Source organism: Pteropus medius, unplaced genomic scaffold (assembly GCF_902729225.1).
Source record: "Pteropus medius unplaced genomic scaffold, Ma_sr-lr_union100, whole genome shotgun sequence".
Classification (NCBI taxonomy): domain Eukaryota; kingdom Metazoa; phylum Chordata; class Mammalia; order Chiroptera; family Pteropodidae; genus Pteropus; species Pteropus medius.
Window position 1 is genome coordinate 1068974 of NW_024354360.1, and position 18239 is coordinate 1087212.

Consider the following 18239-nt stretch of genomic DNA (forward strand, 5'->3'; position numbering starts at 1 on the left):
TACTTGGGCATATTTGATTCTCATGATTTATGAAGAGCTAAAAGGTATGTGGTTTACTTAGGATGCTGAGGAGTTTCCCAATCTGGCAGTTGCATCTGAAAGAAGAGACAGAGTAGAGTCACCAAAATTTCAATCTAAACAGCGGCCACAGGTAAATTTTAGATTGAAACCACAATTGATTTAGGCTTAACTCTTCTCGCTAAACTAAACTCTTGAGAAAAACTGCTTTCCAGACCTCTTTGTATATGAAGACAGATGGTTTTGTTTTATTGTTCACTGGAGAAAGAGAATCCAGTATGTCGAAACAAAATTACTCTTAAGCAAAAACACTTTGTCACTTTTGTAATAAGACTATTGGTAACTAGCACTGCTATTTCAGAAGGTAGGGGAACATATACTGCCTATGAAACTTTGATTTAAAGAAAAAATTTTGATTCATTTTATTCAGGAAACAAGAATTCCTTTGCAAGGCAGTAATGTCTGACAGAAGGAAAATAAGAAAGCCATCAAAATTTCACTCTGTATAGTCAGAACAAGCCGAACTGATGATTCTCCTTGGGCTCTAGACCCACTTTAGATTCAAGAATGAACTTGTGGTTTATAATCTAGATGGAGAGCTTGTGTACTTTGGAGAACTTACGCATATTCATTGTCATTTTTGCCTTTTAAAGTGGGGTGATTATTTTCACATTTGTGAAAAGTAAAATTCTAAACCCTTGTGTGAATTAACTTTGCATTATGGTGTTATTATTTAGATACCTTCCACCCCAGTGGAAGTTCTCTATCGTCTACGTGTGCTGCACTTAGCACTTGCACCTTGACTTAAGCCCTCAGCCAGTCAGTCGGATTTTGGCATCGAGGAAGAGAACAGTGGGCAGGACAGCAAGAATGAAGGTGCTAAAGCACGTGTGACAACCCACCCTTACAAAATCCAAATCACAACTGTTTGAGAAATAACATTTGTTTAGAGTATGTCGGACTTCGTGTCTATAAATTTAATATTTATCTGCTAGATGTGATTTGGACTTACGTAAATTTTTTGGCCATAACCCCATGGTTTCATGGCAGGTAGTTATCTCATTTAGGCAGTTGGAGAATGAATAGTATTGAGGCAAAAATACTAACCATTTAGCCTCACATGCAAACTTTTGTAGCCAGAGACTTTTTATAAGCCTTGGTTTCTTGTCTGTAGATGTATACTGTTATTCACAGTGGAGATGTAGACATAATTGTAGGTGGTTTAATATAAACCCATTATTATGAAAGAAAAGAGGAAATAAGTAACCATGGTGATGAGATTGGCAGATAATGTAGGATTGATTGGGTTTTTTTTAATTATATTTTTAAATTTCAAGGTTTTTTAATAGTTTCTCATTCTGTTTCATTTTATCTTTAACATGGGGTTTTTTTGGTCATAAAATGAAAAGCACAGTTGGTAAAATATAGTATTATAAATAAACTTATGACTTTTGAACTTTTTAGAATAATTTTAAAAGCAGTGGAAAGAAGAGCCAAATTCCAGTACAGTTGGATCTGGGAGGAATGCTGACAGCACTGGAAAAGCAGCAGCATTCTCAGAATGCAAAGCACTCCTCCAAACCAGTGGTGTTCTCAGGTAAAGAGTCTTTTCATCTTATGATTGAAAGGCTTTTTCAGATAGACTTTTGTGACTGTTTTCTCTTGTAATCAGAAGTTATTTACCTGTAATCAAAACAATATAGTACTGGAATAAGAATAGGTACAGATCAATGAAATGGAAATTAAGGCCCAGAAATAACCAACATATCAGTGGCCAGTGGATTTTTGACAAGGAATCTGAGTTCATTAAAAGAACAAAAAACAATCTCTTAAAAGATTGTTCTGGGACAACTGGATTTCCACTTGCTAAAGAATGAAATTGGACCCCCCCCCTCATACCATAAACAAAAATTAGCTCAACATGGATCAATTATCTAAATATAAGCGCTAAAACTGTAAAACTCTTAGAAGAAATAGTAAATTTTCATGACCTTGGATTAGGTAAAGAATTTTTAGATAGGACACCAAAAAGGATAGGCAACAAAAGCAAAAATAGATGAATTGGATTTCATCAGAATTAAAAACGTTTGTATACCAGAGGACATTCAAGAAAGTGAAAACACAGCTTATAGAATGGAAGAAAATATTTAAAAATCATATATCCGTTGAGGGTTTAATATCCAAATATATAAGAACTATAACTCAATAACAAACTCAAAAAATGAGCAGAAGCACTTGTAAAACATTTCTCCACAAGAAGATATACAAATGGCCAATAACACATGAAACATAATGTCATAATTAGTCGTTAGAGAAATACTAGTTAAAACCTCAAGACAGTTCTTTATACCTACTGTGGTAGCTATAAGCAAAACCACAGAAAATAACCAGTGTTGGTGAGGATTTGGAGAAATTGGAACCCTTGCACACTGCTGGTAGAAATGTAAAATGATATAGCTACCTGGAAAACAGTCTAGTGGTTCCTCAGAATGCTAAATATAGAGTTATCATGTGACCCATTAATTCCACTCCTCTGTATATATCCAAAATAATTAAAAACAGAGACTCAGACACTTGTCTGGCAGTGTTCATAGCAGCATTATTCATAATAGCCAAAAAGTGAAAACACCCCAAATGTGTATCAGCACATAAATGGATAAACAAAAGTAGTCTACACACAATGGAGTATTATTCAACATTAAAAAGGGAAATTCTGACATGTTACAACATGGGTAAACTTTAAAACATTATGTTAAGTAAGCCAGACACAAAAGGAAAAATATTGTGTGATTCCACTACATAAAATATCTAGAATAGGTGAATTTATAGAAAGTAGAGTAGAAGTTACCAGGTGTAAAGAGGAGGAGGAATCCAGGGAGTTATTGTTTAATGCGGACAGATTTTCAGTTTGGGTCATGAAAAAGTTTTGGAAATGGATAGTGGTGATGGTTGCACATTGTGAATATAATTGATGCCACTGAGTTGTGCACTTAAAAACAGTTAAAATAGTAGATTTTATATTATGTGTTTTTACCACACAATTTAAAGAAGTTATTTAAATATGATTTTAAGAAATAAGATGACGTTGTGTAACTGAAAATTTTATGATACGTAAGTGCCCTGTACAGGTTACAAAGCTGCATCTGATAAAAATAGATTGCCTGCCCGTCCATGGGACACAGCTCATAACAGTGTTTGGCTTGGTTCTCATGAGTCATTCTGTCCTCTAATAAAACATCTCTTAGAGCCAAGACAGTTAAATTTGGCAAACGTTATAGAAAGAAATATGCACACTTGCCACCATAGTCTTTTAAGCATGTTTCTTCCTTCTGTAGCAGTTATTAATTTATTTAAAAAAAAAAATAGGTGCCCAAGGAAATGGTTAAGAAGCCTTTTTTTTTTTTTTTGAAGTATTTTAAAGCAACTCATAAACATCATGGTATTTTACCGGTAAATACCCCATTCGACATCTCTAACTGATGATGACTTTATTTCTAACTGAACAATCTGTCCTCTTCCCATCTAATAACACTAATGATGATTTCTTCTTAACATCTTGTATCCAAGTTTTCTTGATTGTCTCAGCAGCAATTATTTATATCAGGATCCACAATTTCATGCATTGCATGTCTGAGTAATTCTTATATATGGTAGTCCCCCTAATCCATGGGCAGTATATTCTAAGACCCCCAGTGGATGCTTGAAACCACAGATAGTACCGAACCTTATATATACTATGTTTTTTCTTGTACACATATACTAAAGATAAAGTTTAAACTTTTCTTGCACTTTGGGGCCAGTAAGTAAAATAAGGGTGACTTGAACACAAAAATTGCATTATCATCATGGCCAATCTGATAACTGAGACAGCTGCTGACTAATGGTGGGTAGTGTATATAGATAGCATGGCTGCGCTGGACAAAGGGATGACTCAATTCCTGGGCAAGAATAGAGCAGGATGCTCAGGATAGCATGAGATTTCATCACACTGCTCAGAACAGCATGCAATTTAAAAATTATGAATTTTTTATTTCTGAAATTTTTCATTTAACAGTTTTGCACCATGGTTGACCACAGGTAACTGAAACCGTGGAAAGCAAAACTGCAGATGATGGGAACTACTATATACCAAAGCTTGGGACCACTGCTTTCTTAGATAGTCTTTTCTAAAAGTTGCTTTCCTCAGCTCATCATCTTTTGGTAAAGGCCTGTAGTGCTGTCATCATATATTAATGTTTTCAGACCAATCCAGGTACTTTGGTGTAAGCTGATAAGTTATGGGTTACCTATGGGCAAAGTCAGTGTTTCCTTGGGCTTGTTAGCTTTGGGCTTGTTACATATTTTCGGATGAGATGATCAGTCAGGTGTGGCCACAAGAGGAGACACAGGAGAAGCTTAAGGAAAAAAAGCTTATTTATACTCACAGGTCCTAGAGACAAGAGGCACCGCATGTAGGGCCATATGAAGAAGCACCAGGGTGGGCAGGAGGCAGTGGACAAGAGGGAGGGGAAGGCTTAGTCCAGTCCTTTGTTGGAGTTTCTACTAGGAAGTGACTTTCCTTCCCCAGGCCCAATGTTAACACTATGGAAGGTCACTTGGCAGTGGGATGCAGGGTGTGTAGACAGGAGAGACCAGGGCTGGATGCAGGGGGTGCAGACAGGAGAACCTGTGGCATGTGTTACAGAAGCCCAGGTGAGGTCCTGAACATGGAGATGGCATTGGGGATGGGGAGAGCAAGCAGATGTGAACAGGGTTGGTATGGGAGTTTTCAAAAAGAGCTGATGACAGGAACCAAGCCAGTAACATTTCAAACAACTGCGAGCACATTTCCGCAGATAACCAGCAGCTAAGGCTAGAAATGGCGTGGGACAAGGGTGTAAGAGACACGTTCTGTACTGCAGCAGGGAGTTAGGTGAGATTTACTGACCATACCTTGGTAATAGTGACAGAGCACCAATAACTGAAATTCCAAACTTAAAGAGTGTGGGTAAATATATTTGGAAAAATATTGATGGTTGTTGAAGCTGGTCAGTGGGCATATGGGCTTTGTTGTTATACTGTTCTCTTTGGTGCGTTCTGGAAATTTTTCTAATTAAAGTATAGGGAGGAAAGTATGTACAGATTCATTATTTGCTAGGAGCATGAACAAAGTTTAGGAGGTAGAGCAGTACTGGAGAATGCAAAGGAAGTATTGAGTAGCGATCATAATCATGTATTGACTGTGGAGGGATTGTTAACCTACTGCACATGAGGGGATTTGGGAAAGTACGTTTATGTGTGGAAAATGCAAGAGTCAAGTAGAAACATTACTAGACTCTTATAAGGGTGTTATAAGATAGCTAGATAGAAGATATGCATATGGAAACCAATAACTGACTTCTGCAAAGTCTGTATCAACTGCAAGTGCTAGAGAGAGACTTATTCAAAAGGGCCATTGTAAATGCGAACGACCAGAAATATTCTCAATCGAAAATGAGATCACACATTATTAGACTTTACTGAGAAACAAATTTGATTATAGGGATAGGAAGATGGTTCTTCCCCAAATTAATTGATAAATTTTTTGGATCCCTACTAGAAGATACTAAATTTCAATGACAGCCATTGCCAGTTAGAAGAATGACTAATGGACAGTTCAGTGAAGATGAGTAAGGTTGTGGGGATAGGCAGGGTGGCTCAAGGAGCCTCTGAGACCTTCGGGGAGCCCTCCCCAAGACATACGTCCTCACTGTGTTGCAGTTGGGGCAGTGCCCGTCCTTTCCAAAGAGACCATGTCGGGGAAGAAGGGCCACCACTTCAGCCCGGTGAAGACACCACACAACCCTTTGGACTCCAGCGCCCCACTGATGAAGAAAGGGAAGCAGAGGGAGGTTCCCAAGGCCAAGAAACCGACCTCGTTAAAGAAGGTGAATGTGTTGCATTTGAAACTGGGCACTAGAAAACCTACAGTGTTACTTTTTCAGCTTAGAGATTTTAGGTTTTCATGTTCTAGAGGATGTGTTCATGATTCTCTGAGAAATGATCCCTCATTCCCCAAGTGAGGTAGCGAGATGTGAGAAACAGGATGGTCTCAGCTGCTGGAGAGGGAAGCCGTTTTTTAAATACTTTGCAGTGACATGGACAGAAAGCCAGAAATGGGGAGAATTATGTACTCATTTTTTGATACCCTCATCCTACCCAAGGTAATGTTTGCTGTTCAGATTCGGCGAATATTGGATGCTTCTTGGCAGACATTTCATTAATGTTGTCACACACGTTCCTTCATTTAATTCTCAGCAGCCTGTGGTGTGTGGTCAGTCTCAGGTGGGGAAGGAGTGTCTTGCCTGGGGCCAGCTGACTGTCAAGCTGCACGGTTGCAATAGAGCCCAGGTTGTGCATACCCTGGTCCGCACCTGGGGGGATGTGTTACTGCAGAGTCCTGTTGCCACTGTGAGGGGATGGATGGGCACACTGCCAGTAAGCTGACATTGGGTGGCTTATTTTGCAGAGGAGTTATTTTTAAGTACAAGTATTTAGTTATTTTAATCATTTATTCAATTTTAAAGATTATCTTGAAAGAACGGCAGGAGAGAAAGCAGCAGCGTCTCCAAGAAAATGCTGTGAGCTCAGCTTTTACTAGTGACGATGTGCAAGATGTAGAGAGCAGTGGTGATGACCTGACCCTTGAGCAAGGTGAGCCTTTAGGTTGCTTCTTAAGGAATCCCTCAGTGAGGGCAGCTGTGTGCAGCAAACTGTCCAGAGGTCTGCCAACCCCTGACCCCTTTGTTATAAAAGCAAGTCAGTATTGACCCCCAAGAACACAGATGTTTTCAGACTCCCTGCTTGACAGGTAAGAGAGTGTCCCCATGGATGATGGGGCTTCTGGTGCCTCTGTTCCTGGGGGTCTCTCAGGATTAGGAGATGAGGCCCCTGAATTTGATCTTTGCGGCACTGGTTGGTTTTCACGACTTGAAGTAGCTATGAGAATTAACCCCATTAACTGGGGAGCTGCTTTCCTATGAGTGTGTGAGACATGGTATCATAAAAAAAGTGTTTAGTAAACTTTTATTAAATGGTACATTCAGAAGAATACACAAATCATAAGCAGATAGCTTGAGGACTTTTCAGGAACAGAGCAGCGTCAAAAGTTTCCCTTGCCCTGGCCACCTAGGGCCTATCCCCGACTACAGCCCCACAGATGAACCTTTGGGCTTCATTCGCTGGGCATCGTGTATCAGGTGCCGCTCTGGCCAGTGGTATGTCTGTAGCCCCTCAGGGCAGTTCCCGATTGTCATTGCTGCACAGCGTCCAGGTGTATTAACATGCCAAGTGATGGGCCATTCGTGGAGCCTTCACTTTGGAACCATTAGATGCTGAGTCTCTGCGGCAGTGTGGTGTGTGTGTGTGCAGAGAATGTGAGCACTTCCTCCTGGCATTTCCTCAGGTAGATCACAGGCTCTGGTCCACTGCCATCCAGCCTTGGAGACTCCTGCCAGACAGGCTTCCAAGTGTGTTACCAGTTCTGCCCACTGGCGGGGAGAGGCCAACTCAAGGGACGTTGTTTTTGCCATGTCTGCCATCCTGGCAGATGTGTTGTGCACTCCCAAATTCCTTCTCTGGTGAGCTGGTACCTCACTTGAACTCTAAAAGTCTCTAGAAAGAATTTTTGGGGAACATAGCAATTACTGAATGTTGTGTGATGTGTTTAAACATACCCCTAAACTTACATAGTTTAGATATTTGAGTTCAGCTCTTATTTAAGGATTATTTGATAAAGGAATAGTCTCAAGCATTTAAGTGCAAAAAAATTCAGAACTAAAAATCTGCTTTTAAAACTTCCTGATAGGAACTTAAGATTAAATTTCAAATTAAAAAATAAATTCAGCCACTGACCTATGTACTTAAAAATGGTTAAAATGGTAAGTTTTAATATTTTCATAAATATTTTGCCACAATAAAAATAACCGAATTGGGGTCAGGAAGGTACCTCCAGGCCGAACAGAAAGTTGCCAGGTTCTTCTGTTTTTCCCAAGCCATTCCCATCACTCCATTGCCTACTGTGATGCTCAGCAGCAGTGTCTGAGTGTGGCTAGTGTGGGCCGCATCTGGCTGCCCTGGTGACACTGCTCTGCGAGGCGCCTTGGGGTATCCTTCTCACCCCTAGTCCTGCAGATTCTGTGCCATGACTTTTTCTTTGAAGCTCCAGGGGAAGCAGAAGCGTCACTGTGCTCCGCTTGTGAGAGCAAGTCAGAAGAGCCACTGGGAGCTGAGATTCGTAAGGAGGCGGAGACCTACCACCTGGGCCCTGATGGCACTGGCTGCCCCAAGATCCACAGCCGGAGATTCAGGGAGTGAGTGAACCCAAAGAGGACTGGGGGCGGCTGTGCTTTGGATTTGGGCACGGAGTTACCACCCTAGCCAGGAGGCTGGGCCCAGGGTTTTCATTCTCCTGGTGAAGGTGGCCAGGACCTAGTTATACTGCATGTCAGAGTCATTGAATCTGCTTCTTTGAGGTCTCTCGTCCTACTGACATGATGGCAGAAGTGCCCATAAATCCAGATTTTTGGTTGCGGGGAATGGGTGATGAGTGACAGCAAGTGACATCTAGGTTCCATTGCGTTGTTTGATTTCTCTGCATGATTTCTTAGGAAGCTCTGCCCCCTCCCCTCCCACTTTTCTTCCAGGGCAGACTCTCCAGATGTTTTCACAAGGGAAGGTGCATGTGGAATGGCTGACATGCAGGAATCACTTAGCAAGCCGTGGTGGAGGGTGGGGCAAAGAGGTTTTATACTTTGTAGGTGACAGAGGGGGAAGGTGCTTTGATCCTTAACTTCAGTTAAGTCCAGCCTGTCAGAAACCCCACTTTTGATTAGTATTGCTCATCAAAGTGTGATTTCTTGAGGGGGCCATGCCATTTCCCTCTCTAATCTGAGGTGTGATGGGAGCAGCACTGCAGTAGCACAGCCAGTGGAAAGCTGATGGCATCTGATGTTTCTTTTAGTTACTGCAGCCAGGTGCTCAGTAAAGAAGTTGATGCCTGTGTTATGGATCTGCTGAAAGAGCTGGTCCGTTTCCAAGACCGTATGTACCAGAAAGATCCCATCAAGGCCAAGACCAAACGCCGGCTTGTGCTGGGGCTGAGAGAGGTGCTCAAACATCTGAGGCTCAGAAAGCTGAAGTGCGTCATCATCTCTCCCAACTGTGAGAAGATACAGTCGAAAGGTAACAGCACCGTGTTGTCCCTGGTATGTGGCCCACCATGCCCTGGTCACCAGCCAGGCCTCAGCAGTGCAGTTGGTTTTCTCTTTTTTTTTTTTTTTCAGTTGAATAATTTGTTTGCAGAGTTCATTTGCACCTCACATGCCTTACTCTGTGAGGCAGCCAGGTCCCTGCAGGCCTCTGGCAGCAGGAAAAAATGTGTGTTTGTCATGCAGTCTGCTGGGCAGTTTGCTTTCGAGCTAGGGAGCTCACTGGTTACTCACACCATAGAGGGTTTGTGACTGGCAGCCAGACAGTCCCCTCATTGGGCTTTTGTTCATTTTAAATTCTCTGATTCCATCTGTGACTAACTCCTGTGTCCACATTAAAGTTGTGGGTTTGTCTAAGTACTTGGCCATCTTAGTGATGCCAGAAGGTTGGTTCTGTTTTGTGGTATGTGAAGTGCTGAGTGAGGTGATTGACAAACTCCCGTCTGTAACCTATCTCCAGTGTCCCTCAGCTTGTCCATTTTGTCTTCCTCAGGCTGCACAGTAGAGTAATTGGTGGTTAGGTGTAGAATGCCATCTCATATACCTCCATCTGCATCTGGACATTTATATTTCTCCCCTAGTCCCATTCCTTTCTCCCAGGGTATAAAATTCAACTTGGTGGAATTGCCCGTGTTGGTAACTAGTCTAGATCCTACACCGAGCTTTCACTTGCTATTTTGCATCTGAGGACTTGAGGATTCCTGACTTGTCTGTAGCTCCCAGGGACCTAAGAACAATGGCCCTGCTCATTGCCAGCCCAGCAAGCCCCACCCATTCTAGCCCATGGCAGGTCCAGTCTCAGCTGGCTGGAAACAGACAGCAAAGAGGTTTTAGGAACCTGCCTGCTTGATTGCATTCTGGCAGCGCCCCCACCACAGTCCTGGGGCAGGCATTGGGCCTAACAGTAGTCACTCCTCAAGCTCTCTGCCAGCTACTGGAACCCCATAAGACAGTTGCTGTATCAGGCATTCTGTGGTTTCGTCTTCTAAAAATCATTCTGGGCTCTCTGCACCACTTGTGTCCATGTCATCCTGGGAACATTCTCCCCTCCTGTTGAGTGTGGTATTTTTTTGGCTCCTTCTTTGCTCCCTTGTCCCAGGCCTACCTTGTTAGCTTGAGCACATCCTCAGTGGCTTATGCAGAAGTGGTGTTAGGGTTGGGGGTATGCCATCTGGGAAATGGTGCTTGAAATCCAGTCTTTCTGCTTCTTGACTTTTTCTCCTGGTCTCTGGAAACTTATGAGAACATCCTTGTGCCAGGGTTCCAGGAGGTGGCACAGTTTGCATCAGCACCCTCAGGTCCAGGGTATCCTTTTGGGTTTGTGCTTGGAATCCCTTTCCCTCCGCTTCTCTGTCAGCTCCTCCTGAAGTCCCTTTGCTCAGAAGCTGGGCCTCTGGCACTGTGCTCTATTGTTACTTTTCTCTTTTTTTTCCCCCTCTTTTTTTGATTCTGTTTTCTAAACTTTCTATAGGATTTTTATTTCTGCAGTTTTTAAATTCTGGGAGCTGTTTTTGTTGTTCTCTGAAGATTACGTGTTTGTCACAGCTGAGGTTGCTTTGTGGGTGTGTTATCTCTCTGGGGACGTGGAGCTCCCTTCTCCCTGTGTATCGTCCCTTTCCTCCAGGTGGTTTGCGTTTGGTCTCATGGTGGAGGTTTCCTTGGCTGTCAGTTTGTCTTTAACAGCTGCTCAGAAGCTGACTAGAAATCTGGGGTGAGGAGGGCTGACATTTAAAGGTTGTGAGCTGTGTCAGAGGTCAGTGGTTCTCGAACTGTAGTGAACATCAGTCACCCAGAAGCTGGTTTCTGCCTGTGTAAGTCCATAGGTCCCCTGAATTTGCATTTCTAGCAAGTTCTTGGGCAATGATGCTGCTCCAAGGATCCAGTTTAAGAATCTCTGCTATAGGATGACTAACTGGTCAGGCTGTTACTGAGTTGGAAGGTGACCTGAAGGGTGTCTCTCCGACTCCTCTGGGGCTCATCACACTCCCTGGTGAAGGAAGACGCTTCCATCTCCTGTGAAGGAAGAGTGCGGGGTCCTTGACTTCCTGCCGGTGAGCTTGTCCTCACAAACACGATAAGAGGTGAAATGCACAGTGTTCCGCAGACCTGCCACTTTACCTCACTGGAGGGCCAGCGCCTGGGCATTGGCTGGGTGATATGGGTCTGGACACTGACTTGCTATCATCAGTCTTCCTCATCTGTACTTCATCTTGTTTCTGAAGGTGTCCACCTAGTGAGGACAGTTGGTGAACTCTGGGGAGTTAGTTTTAGGGTATACATGAATGGTTCTTATCTATGCTTTTCCTCACTGTTGGCTGAGGTCACCTAGGTCAGTTGTGCATTTGCACTTCAACTTCCAAATATTGTTTTGCTCTGGTCTCACATTCTTAACATGGATTTGCATCTTTAAAAAACAAACAAAAAAATGGGATGTATGTGTTCAGTCGATAGTTCCGTTTTCTGACTGCCAGAAAACTGAGTTAAGAATTTACCAATAGGCATCTTGAGGATTTGTTATGCATTTAAAATACGTTGTGTAATCATCACTTTCTACATTTATTTGCTTTGGGGCATGGGGATGTTGAATATATGTCTTATAAATTTCTTCTTTGGAAAAGATAGCCAATGACTTGTAACATTTTAAAGGTAAAATTCAGTATTATAGCTATAGACTGTGTTAAAGTACTGCATTTGCTCAGAGTGGCCTTTTACCTAATAATTCTGAACTTAAATTTTTCAGTGGGAATTGTTTATGTGTGTTTTGCCTGTTCTAAATTATCTCATGGAACTTTGAGAGTTGGCACTTGGAAATGCTTTCAGCTCTCACTGACTTTGGCTAGGAGGTCAGTTGAACAAAACCATTGACTTGGCTGCTGTGTTGAGGTTTTCAAGCCTACCTTTGCTCAGTAATGAACCAGGAAGACTCTCAGGTCGTAGAACTGTCCTCGCAGTTGTGATTTATTGCAGTGGAAGGAAGCAGTGCAATCAAATGAGGGAAAGGCCATGTGGTGTGAAGCCAGGGGAACCAGGCACATGTTTTTAGTCTTCCCTCAGAGGAGTCATCTTTAAAAAACAAACAGAAAAATAGGTATATATGTATTCAGTTGACAGTCTTCTCTGTGCCAGAGAACTGAACTAAGATTTTACTAATAGGCATCTTAAGAATTGGTTATACATTTAAAATATGTTGCATAATCTTTAACAACACGTGTGACTGTTGTCTATAGCGAATCTCTGGAGAGACTCAGTGCCTGGAATAATTACTGGGGTCTGGTCACATGGGCACCCTCTGCCTGGCATGTAGCAAAGTTCCAGAATCACAAAAGTTTGTCGTCCTCAGCAGAAACCTCACTGTTCTCACAAGCAGTGTAGGTACAGTAGCCACTCTGATCAGATAGGGTGGTAGGAGCCATCCGAAAACAGAATTTCTGTTGCCAGCCAAGGGCCAACCACATAAACAGGCCTTTCTAAAGACAGCAGCAGTCAAGCCTGCTGGGTTAGCTCTTTTCCACATACTGCTGAAATAGCATTTGTGATCAACCCCAGGGCTGGGGTGGACGTGAGGCAGAGAGAGATCTTAGAGTGAGAGACAATTTGGTCAGTCTCTGGTGGTGAGTTGTAATATCTCAAACACATCCATCACCACACCTCTCCACTTCTCCCCTTTTCCCAGCCTGACCAGCACTGGTGTTTTTCTTTGAAGTTTATGTCCCCAGAAATTGCTTCCTCATCACCTCCCTTATTCTTCACATAGATCTGGAGCACAGGTGGGCAAATTAAGGGATGTGGGGCTTAAAATCAACTCCCAGTCACACCAGCTGCAGAATGAGTTTTCAGTTCCCACAGAGCAACGGTGGTGGGGAATGTGCATTTGAGAAGTTCTTCTGTTGAAAGAAATAATCATAATCATATAATTAGTCATGTATATGTTGTGCATTCCTTCTGGGAGTTGGTCTGAATGCAGAACTGCAGCAGTGGGACAAATGCTGTGACTTCCTTCCAGATGCTAGGTTAAAAGAGGTTACCATGCCAGGGTGAGATCCATGGCTTTATTACTTTATTTTGAGGAGTAAACCCCCCAAATTCCATCAGCTGCTCACAGGCAGCCAGTGTTGCCAGCTTTTTATTTATCTATAGTCCATGCATGTATATGAACGCTGTATGTGTTCTGGCCTCCTGGACCCCCTGTGTACCTTGCTTTATAGCGTGTCTCAGGATCCTTCTGTTTACACCGGTGCGTACAGATTGTGTTGCTCTTAAAGGGCTGCACTGTCCCAAACTGATGGGCACATCAGTTATTTTCAGACTTCACACCTGTCATTGAGGCCACACACTGTGGTTTATTTGTGTGAACATCTCTGTAGGTTCCATACTGAGAATGGAAGGGCGCATGTATATGTGTAACATTAATGCTATGCCACCACCTCCAGAGACTCCATGGCCCCCACAGGTGGCGTGGGTCCCCTCCTTGCTCCCTTGCCCCATGGGGAGACTGTATTAGCATTTGACTTTGGAAGGAGGTTGAGCACTGTTTCACTGTTTAAGAGCGTGGTATTTTCTGTAAACTGTTGATTTATATTTTTTGCTTGTTTGTCTTGGGATATTGATCTTTTTTATATTGATATTACTTTTTTTTTTTTTTAATAACAAGTAGCCTTTGGGTAAGAGTGGTAAATGTTTTTCTAGTTTGTCCACAGCCTGTTTTCACTTTTTTTTTTTTTGGCTATGTGGGGACTAGGTGTGTATACATTGTGGGGAGGGGAGGTTAACATAAACAATTTATTTGTAATACGGCCCAGTTCCCATCACTTCAGTATAGCATAGGAGTAGAAAAGAGTCACACTGCAAGCATCATGTAGCCCAACGTAGAGCCCCATGCCTCCCAAGACAGCAAGCCCATCTTTCCTCCAGATCCATGGCTAGAGCCAAATTGAACTCTACACAAACAGGGAAGCCCAGAATGAAGTAAGCCCCAGGCCTCAGCATGTTTCACCCTTCCCCTGTGCCTCCTCAGCCTTCCTAACAGCAGCCTTCTTACCCCTTCTACCCCTGTTGAGGCCAACTCCTACTCTGAGCCACCAGAGCTTTCTCTGTAATTAACAGGGGTGAAAGTGTTATATGAAACAAAGTACCCTGTGAAGTCTGTTCCACAGAAAGTTTAAAATGCCTCCCCATACATAATCCTAATCATATATAGCTATTTTTTATTATATTTTTATCACATCTAGGTTACGTCAGTTTTTGATCTTCCCATTCCAAGGTGATAAAAGTTTAATTTTTTTTCCCCCCTATTTTCATGTTTATTTGTTTAGGTAGCATATATTTCAGTCTAAAATGGACCTTTCCAGAGGGTGACCCAGTTGTCCCTCCTTCTCTGTTGTGGAAATGCACTTCCACATGCTCAAGCTCCCTGAGTATTTGGGTCATTTCTAGACCCTCTGTTCTGTCACTCTGCATCCTCTTGTTTACATTCTTGCTGGTTTATAGCACACTTTAATGTCTGATGATGCTAGCCTGATATTTTCTTTTTTCAAAAGATTATTTTTTACTCGTATATTTTTTCATATTTTTTATTTCAAGAAAAATCCCATTTGTAGTAAGTTATAGTATTTTAAAGTTTTAGGGTAACGTAGTAGTGACATTTTATCATTTTTGATTGTCCTGACCAAGAGTAGAAATGATGTTTGTTTGTTTATATTTTCTATTGTTTTAATAGCATGTTGAAGTTGCTCTGTAAATCTGTCATATTTCCTGATAAATTAATTCCTACCTGTTATAAACTTTGGTTGCTGTCGTGAGTGGAATCATTTCTGTTCTAGCTGGCTGCTGCTTGCATGTGTGCAGACCAGTGGTTTCTGTGTTACTTCTGCAGAGACTCCCTTATGTAATTCTCTTGTTGGTAGTAATTCTTTTGTGCTGTTGTGTTTCTGGCTTGGCAGGCACATCCCCTGCACACAGAGGTCCTTCACCCCTTCTTTTTGCTCACAGTACCTCTCCCAGCTCTCCCTGAGCACTGGCCCTGGCTAGTGGCCAAGCTGAGAGTCCGGGCTGGTGGTGGAGGGCCGTGAGCCCGCATGTGGTCATATTGAAGGGGCTGGGATGCTTGGTGGCCTCTCTGCTCCAGATTTCCATCTGTAAGTGGGGTCTCACCTCCCCCTTTCAGGGTTTTTATGAGGATACAGGAGCTAACATGTGAGGCAGTTAGACCAGTGGCCTTGCATTCAGTAAGTATTTGCTAAGACTTCGTTAGGCATAACACCAGCTGTTGACTTGATATAGATATATTTCATTACGCTAAGGAAGTGTCTGTTTTGGAGAGTGATTTCTTCCATGTGACTGAGAAGAACAGTGTACTTGCACTGCATGACCTGCTTTCTTCAAGTGACATCTGGTACAGGCCACTAACTGGAGTAAAGAAGGTAGCTTGGGTATGTTGTCGCCCATAGAAAAAAAGCCCTTTGCAACCAGTGTCCGCACCATGCCCCATGTGACATGTTTCCCTGTCGTTTCCCTTGTCCTCGGACAGGTGGGCTGGATGACACCCTGCACACCATTATCGATTACGCCTGCAAGCAGGACATTCCCTTCGTGTTTGCTCTCAACCGCAAAGCTCTGGGGCGCAGTTTGAACAAAGCTGTTCCTGTCAGCGTGGTGGGGATCTTCAGCTATGATGGGGCCCAAGTGAGTGGGGAGGGGCTCCAGGAGGGTGCCATTGTGGTTTGCAGTAGACCCATGTCCTCTTTGGTCAAGAGACATCACCTGTGCTCTTCTGCCCAAGGACCAGTTTCACAAGATGGTCGAGCTGACAGTGGCAGCACGGCAGGCGTACAAGACCATGCTGGAGAATGTGCGCCAGGAGCTGGCGGGAGAGCCTGGTCCCCAGACTTCTGTTGAGCTGCCTGCGCAGGGCCCCAGCTGCTCTGCAGAAGACAGCTCCCCAGCTCCCTCTAAAACAGAAGAGCCACACTACAGTGAGTGCCGGGGAGGGTCTAAGTCTGGGTTGAGTGTCGTACAAGTCAAGTCTTTATGGACTTTGATTAAAAAGTGACCAGAAGAGCAGCATAGCCACCCCACAGCAGCGTAGGCTGCAGAAGGCCTGGTTATATCTTGGCCGTTGTCTTAAGAGGTGTTCTTAGACCTGAAGATTTGTGAGGCCTTCTCAGGGAGTGTCTCAGACAGACCTTGGGTCAGATGACCCCTGGAGAGAGGGTGACCTCAGGACAACTGTATTCCTAGGGAGGTTGTCAGGGTCAGCAAGCACCAAGGTGTGATTGACGCTGCTAGCAAAGCAGGGTGGGGCGGGGGGGTGGTTTGAACCCATGTCAGGCCCTAACCAGGGGGCTGAGCCACTAAGCAGCGTGCTTTCCAGTAGAGACTGTCCTGACTGTCCCTGCCTGTTCATCAGCTGTACTTTCTTGTTCCCAGTTGAAATCTGGAGAAAACATCTGGAAGTGTACAGTCAGTGTGCCTTGGAGCTAGAAGAATCGCTGGAGGCTTCAACCTCTCAGATGATGAATTTGAATTTATAAGAATTCTTTTGTGTGTTTGTGTATTTGGGGTAAGGAGGGAGGTCTGAACTGTGGGGCCCTTCTTGGTTCTTCATTGACCTAGTATGTCTGTAATGCCATTTTTTTGGGAAGTTACCCAGTGCGAAGGGCACGGGAAGCAGCCTTTGTGGCATCCAGGGCTGCAAGTCCCACAAATGGGCACTTGAGTATTGTGAAGGAAACCTTTTCCAAAAGCCTTGGGATACAGCCTTGGCCCTCCAAGCACACCGAGTCTGGAAAACACTGGAAAGCTTGGTACTCCAAGTCCTCTGCTGCTGAGGAAACATCCTGTCCGTTGCAGAAGAGCTGAGCCAAATTAGTTTGCAGAAAACAGGGCAATGTGGCTGATGTTCTCTCAGTCCCAGTGACCCAGCCCTGCATGGAGCCAGTGTTAGAGCAGGAGGGCGGGGAAGGCCCCTTCTCAGGACCTGCCTGGCCTTGCCAACTGGAAGATTTGGGGATACTTGGAGAGTTTGCTAAAATGAGCCTCAGAAGAAAAAATTGGTTTTCTAACCTGTGACCTTTGACATGAATTATTTCCTTTAGTTTTTATTTTTCAAGGAAACTATATATATTAAAGTTCCTAATTTTCAGTTTTGATAATCTACAGATCTTTTCTTTCTTTTGTAAATGAACATATTCTAAATGTGATTTCTATCTCAGAAGCCAGGAGGCAAGAAGTTTACTTTCGTATTTTCCTGTAAGAGGGCTTATTTATTTTGAATAAAGAGTGATTATTTAATTTCCTTGGAGACTGGTCATCTGGCTTTCCTTGGTCTCTGTCTTACTAGTTCTTCCTTTGTCTTGATCTGTGCCTTTTGGCCTTTGAACATAATGGGACTGAGCAGGGAGAGGTTTGCTGAAGCTAGGGGTTGCAACTGCTGAAGTCTTAAACCCTCAGAGACTTGCCATCACCAGACCCTGCCTCAGTCTGCTTGCTTGCATGCGTGTCACAGAGGAAACAACAGGAAAGGAGTTTCACTGCTTTGTGCTTATCAGGCAGCAGGGTATGGTGTTGGCTTTGAAAAAACTGTTAGTTGAATTCAGTCATGCCAAATATTGTACCCCTGAGAAGTGGCCTGTGATGAACAAATAAAAGTGGAACAGTGAGTCAGAAACGGCACACTGTGTGGACAGGGCTGGTAGTATGACCGGAGATTGTGTATATGAAGCACTCATCTGTCTTATCGGTAACACTTGTTATTCCCAGTGTGTTCCCTGCCTCTCCAAACGTATTCAGAGCTGTTTCAATGGGGACATAGGCTCTGGTCGACCAGGTCCTACGTCCCAAGCCCTGACTCCTGTCCATAAGTTTCTCCCTCTGGTTCACCAAGAAGAGCAGCATCAGGAAGGTCTTTCCTCCCCTTTTGTGCCAATAGGTAGCAAATCAGCTGTAGTAGGTTTGAAAATAGATTGAGAATGAAGTTTTCAAAATTATAAGGAGAAA

General features: G+C 43.4%; 1 protein-coding gene across 7 annotated transcripts in view; it reads left to right on the top strand.

Moving 5' to 3' along the window:
• The window catches only part of SECISBP2 (SECIS binding protein 2), a 32281-nt gene extending 14737 nt beyond the window's left edge, over positions 1-17544 (top strand). For 3 of the 7 annotated variants that reach the window (XM_039852166.1, XM_039852163.1, XM_039852165.1), the window contains 9 exons: positions 62-151; positions 1483-1615; positions 5758-5924; positions 6564-6690; positions 8198-8348; positions 8999-9219; positions 15772-15926; positions 16024-16216; positions 16671-17544. In XM_039852166.1, the coding sequence (XP_039708100.1) occupies positions 62-151; positions 1483-1615; positions 5758-5924; positions 6564-6690; positions 8198-8348; positions 8999-9219; positions 15772-15926; positions 16024-16216; positions 16671-16774 (1341 nt within the window). In that variant the 3' untranslated portion in view covers positions 16775-17544. Of the gene's footprint in view, positions 1-61; positions 152-1482; positions 1616-5757; positions 5925-6563; positions 6691-8197; positions 8349-8998; positions 9220-15544; positions 15749-15771; positions 15927-16023; positions 16217-16670 lie in introns of those variants that run through there. The other 4 variants (XR_005650500.1, XM_039852167.1, XM_039852164.1 and 1 more) reach the window with 4 other exon arrangements.
• Positions 17545-18239: the final 695 nt, after the last annotated feature.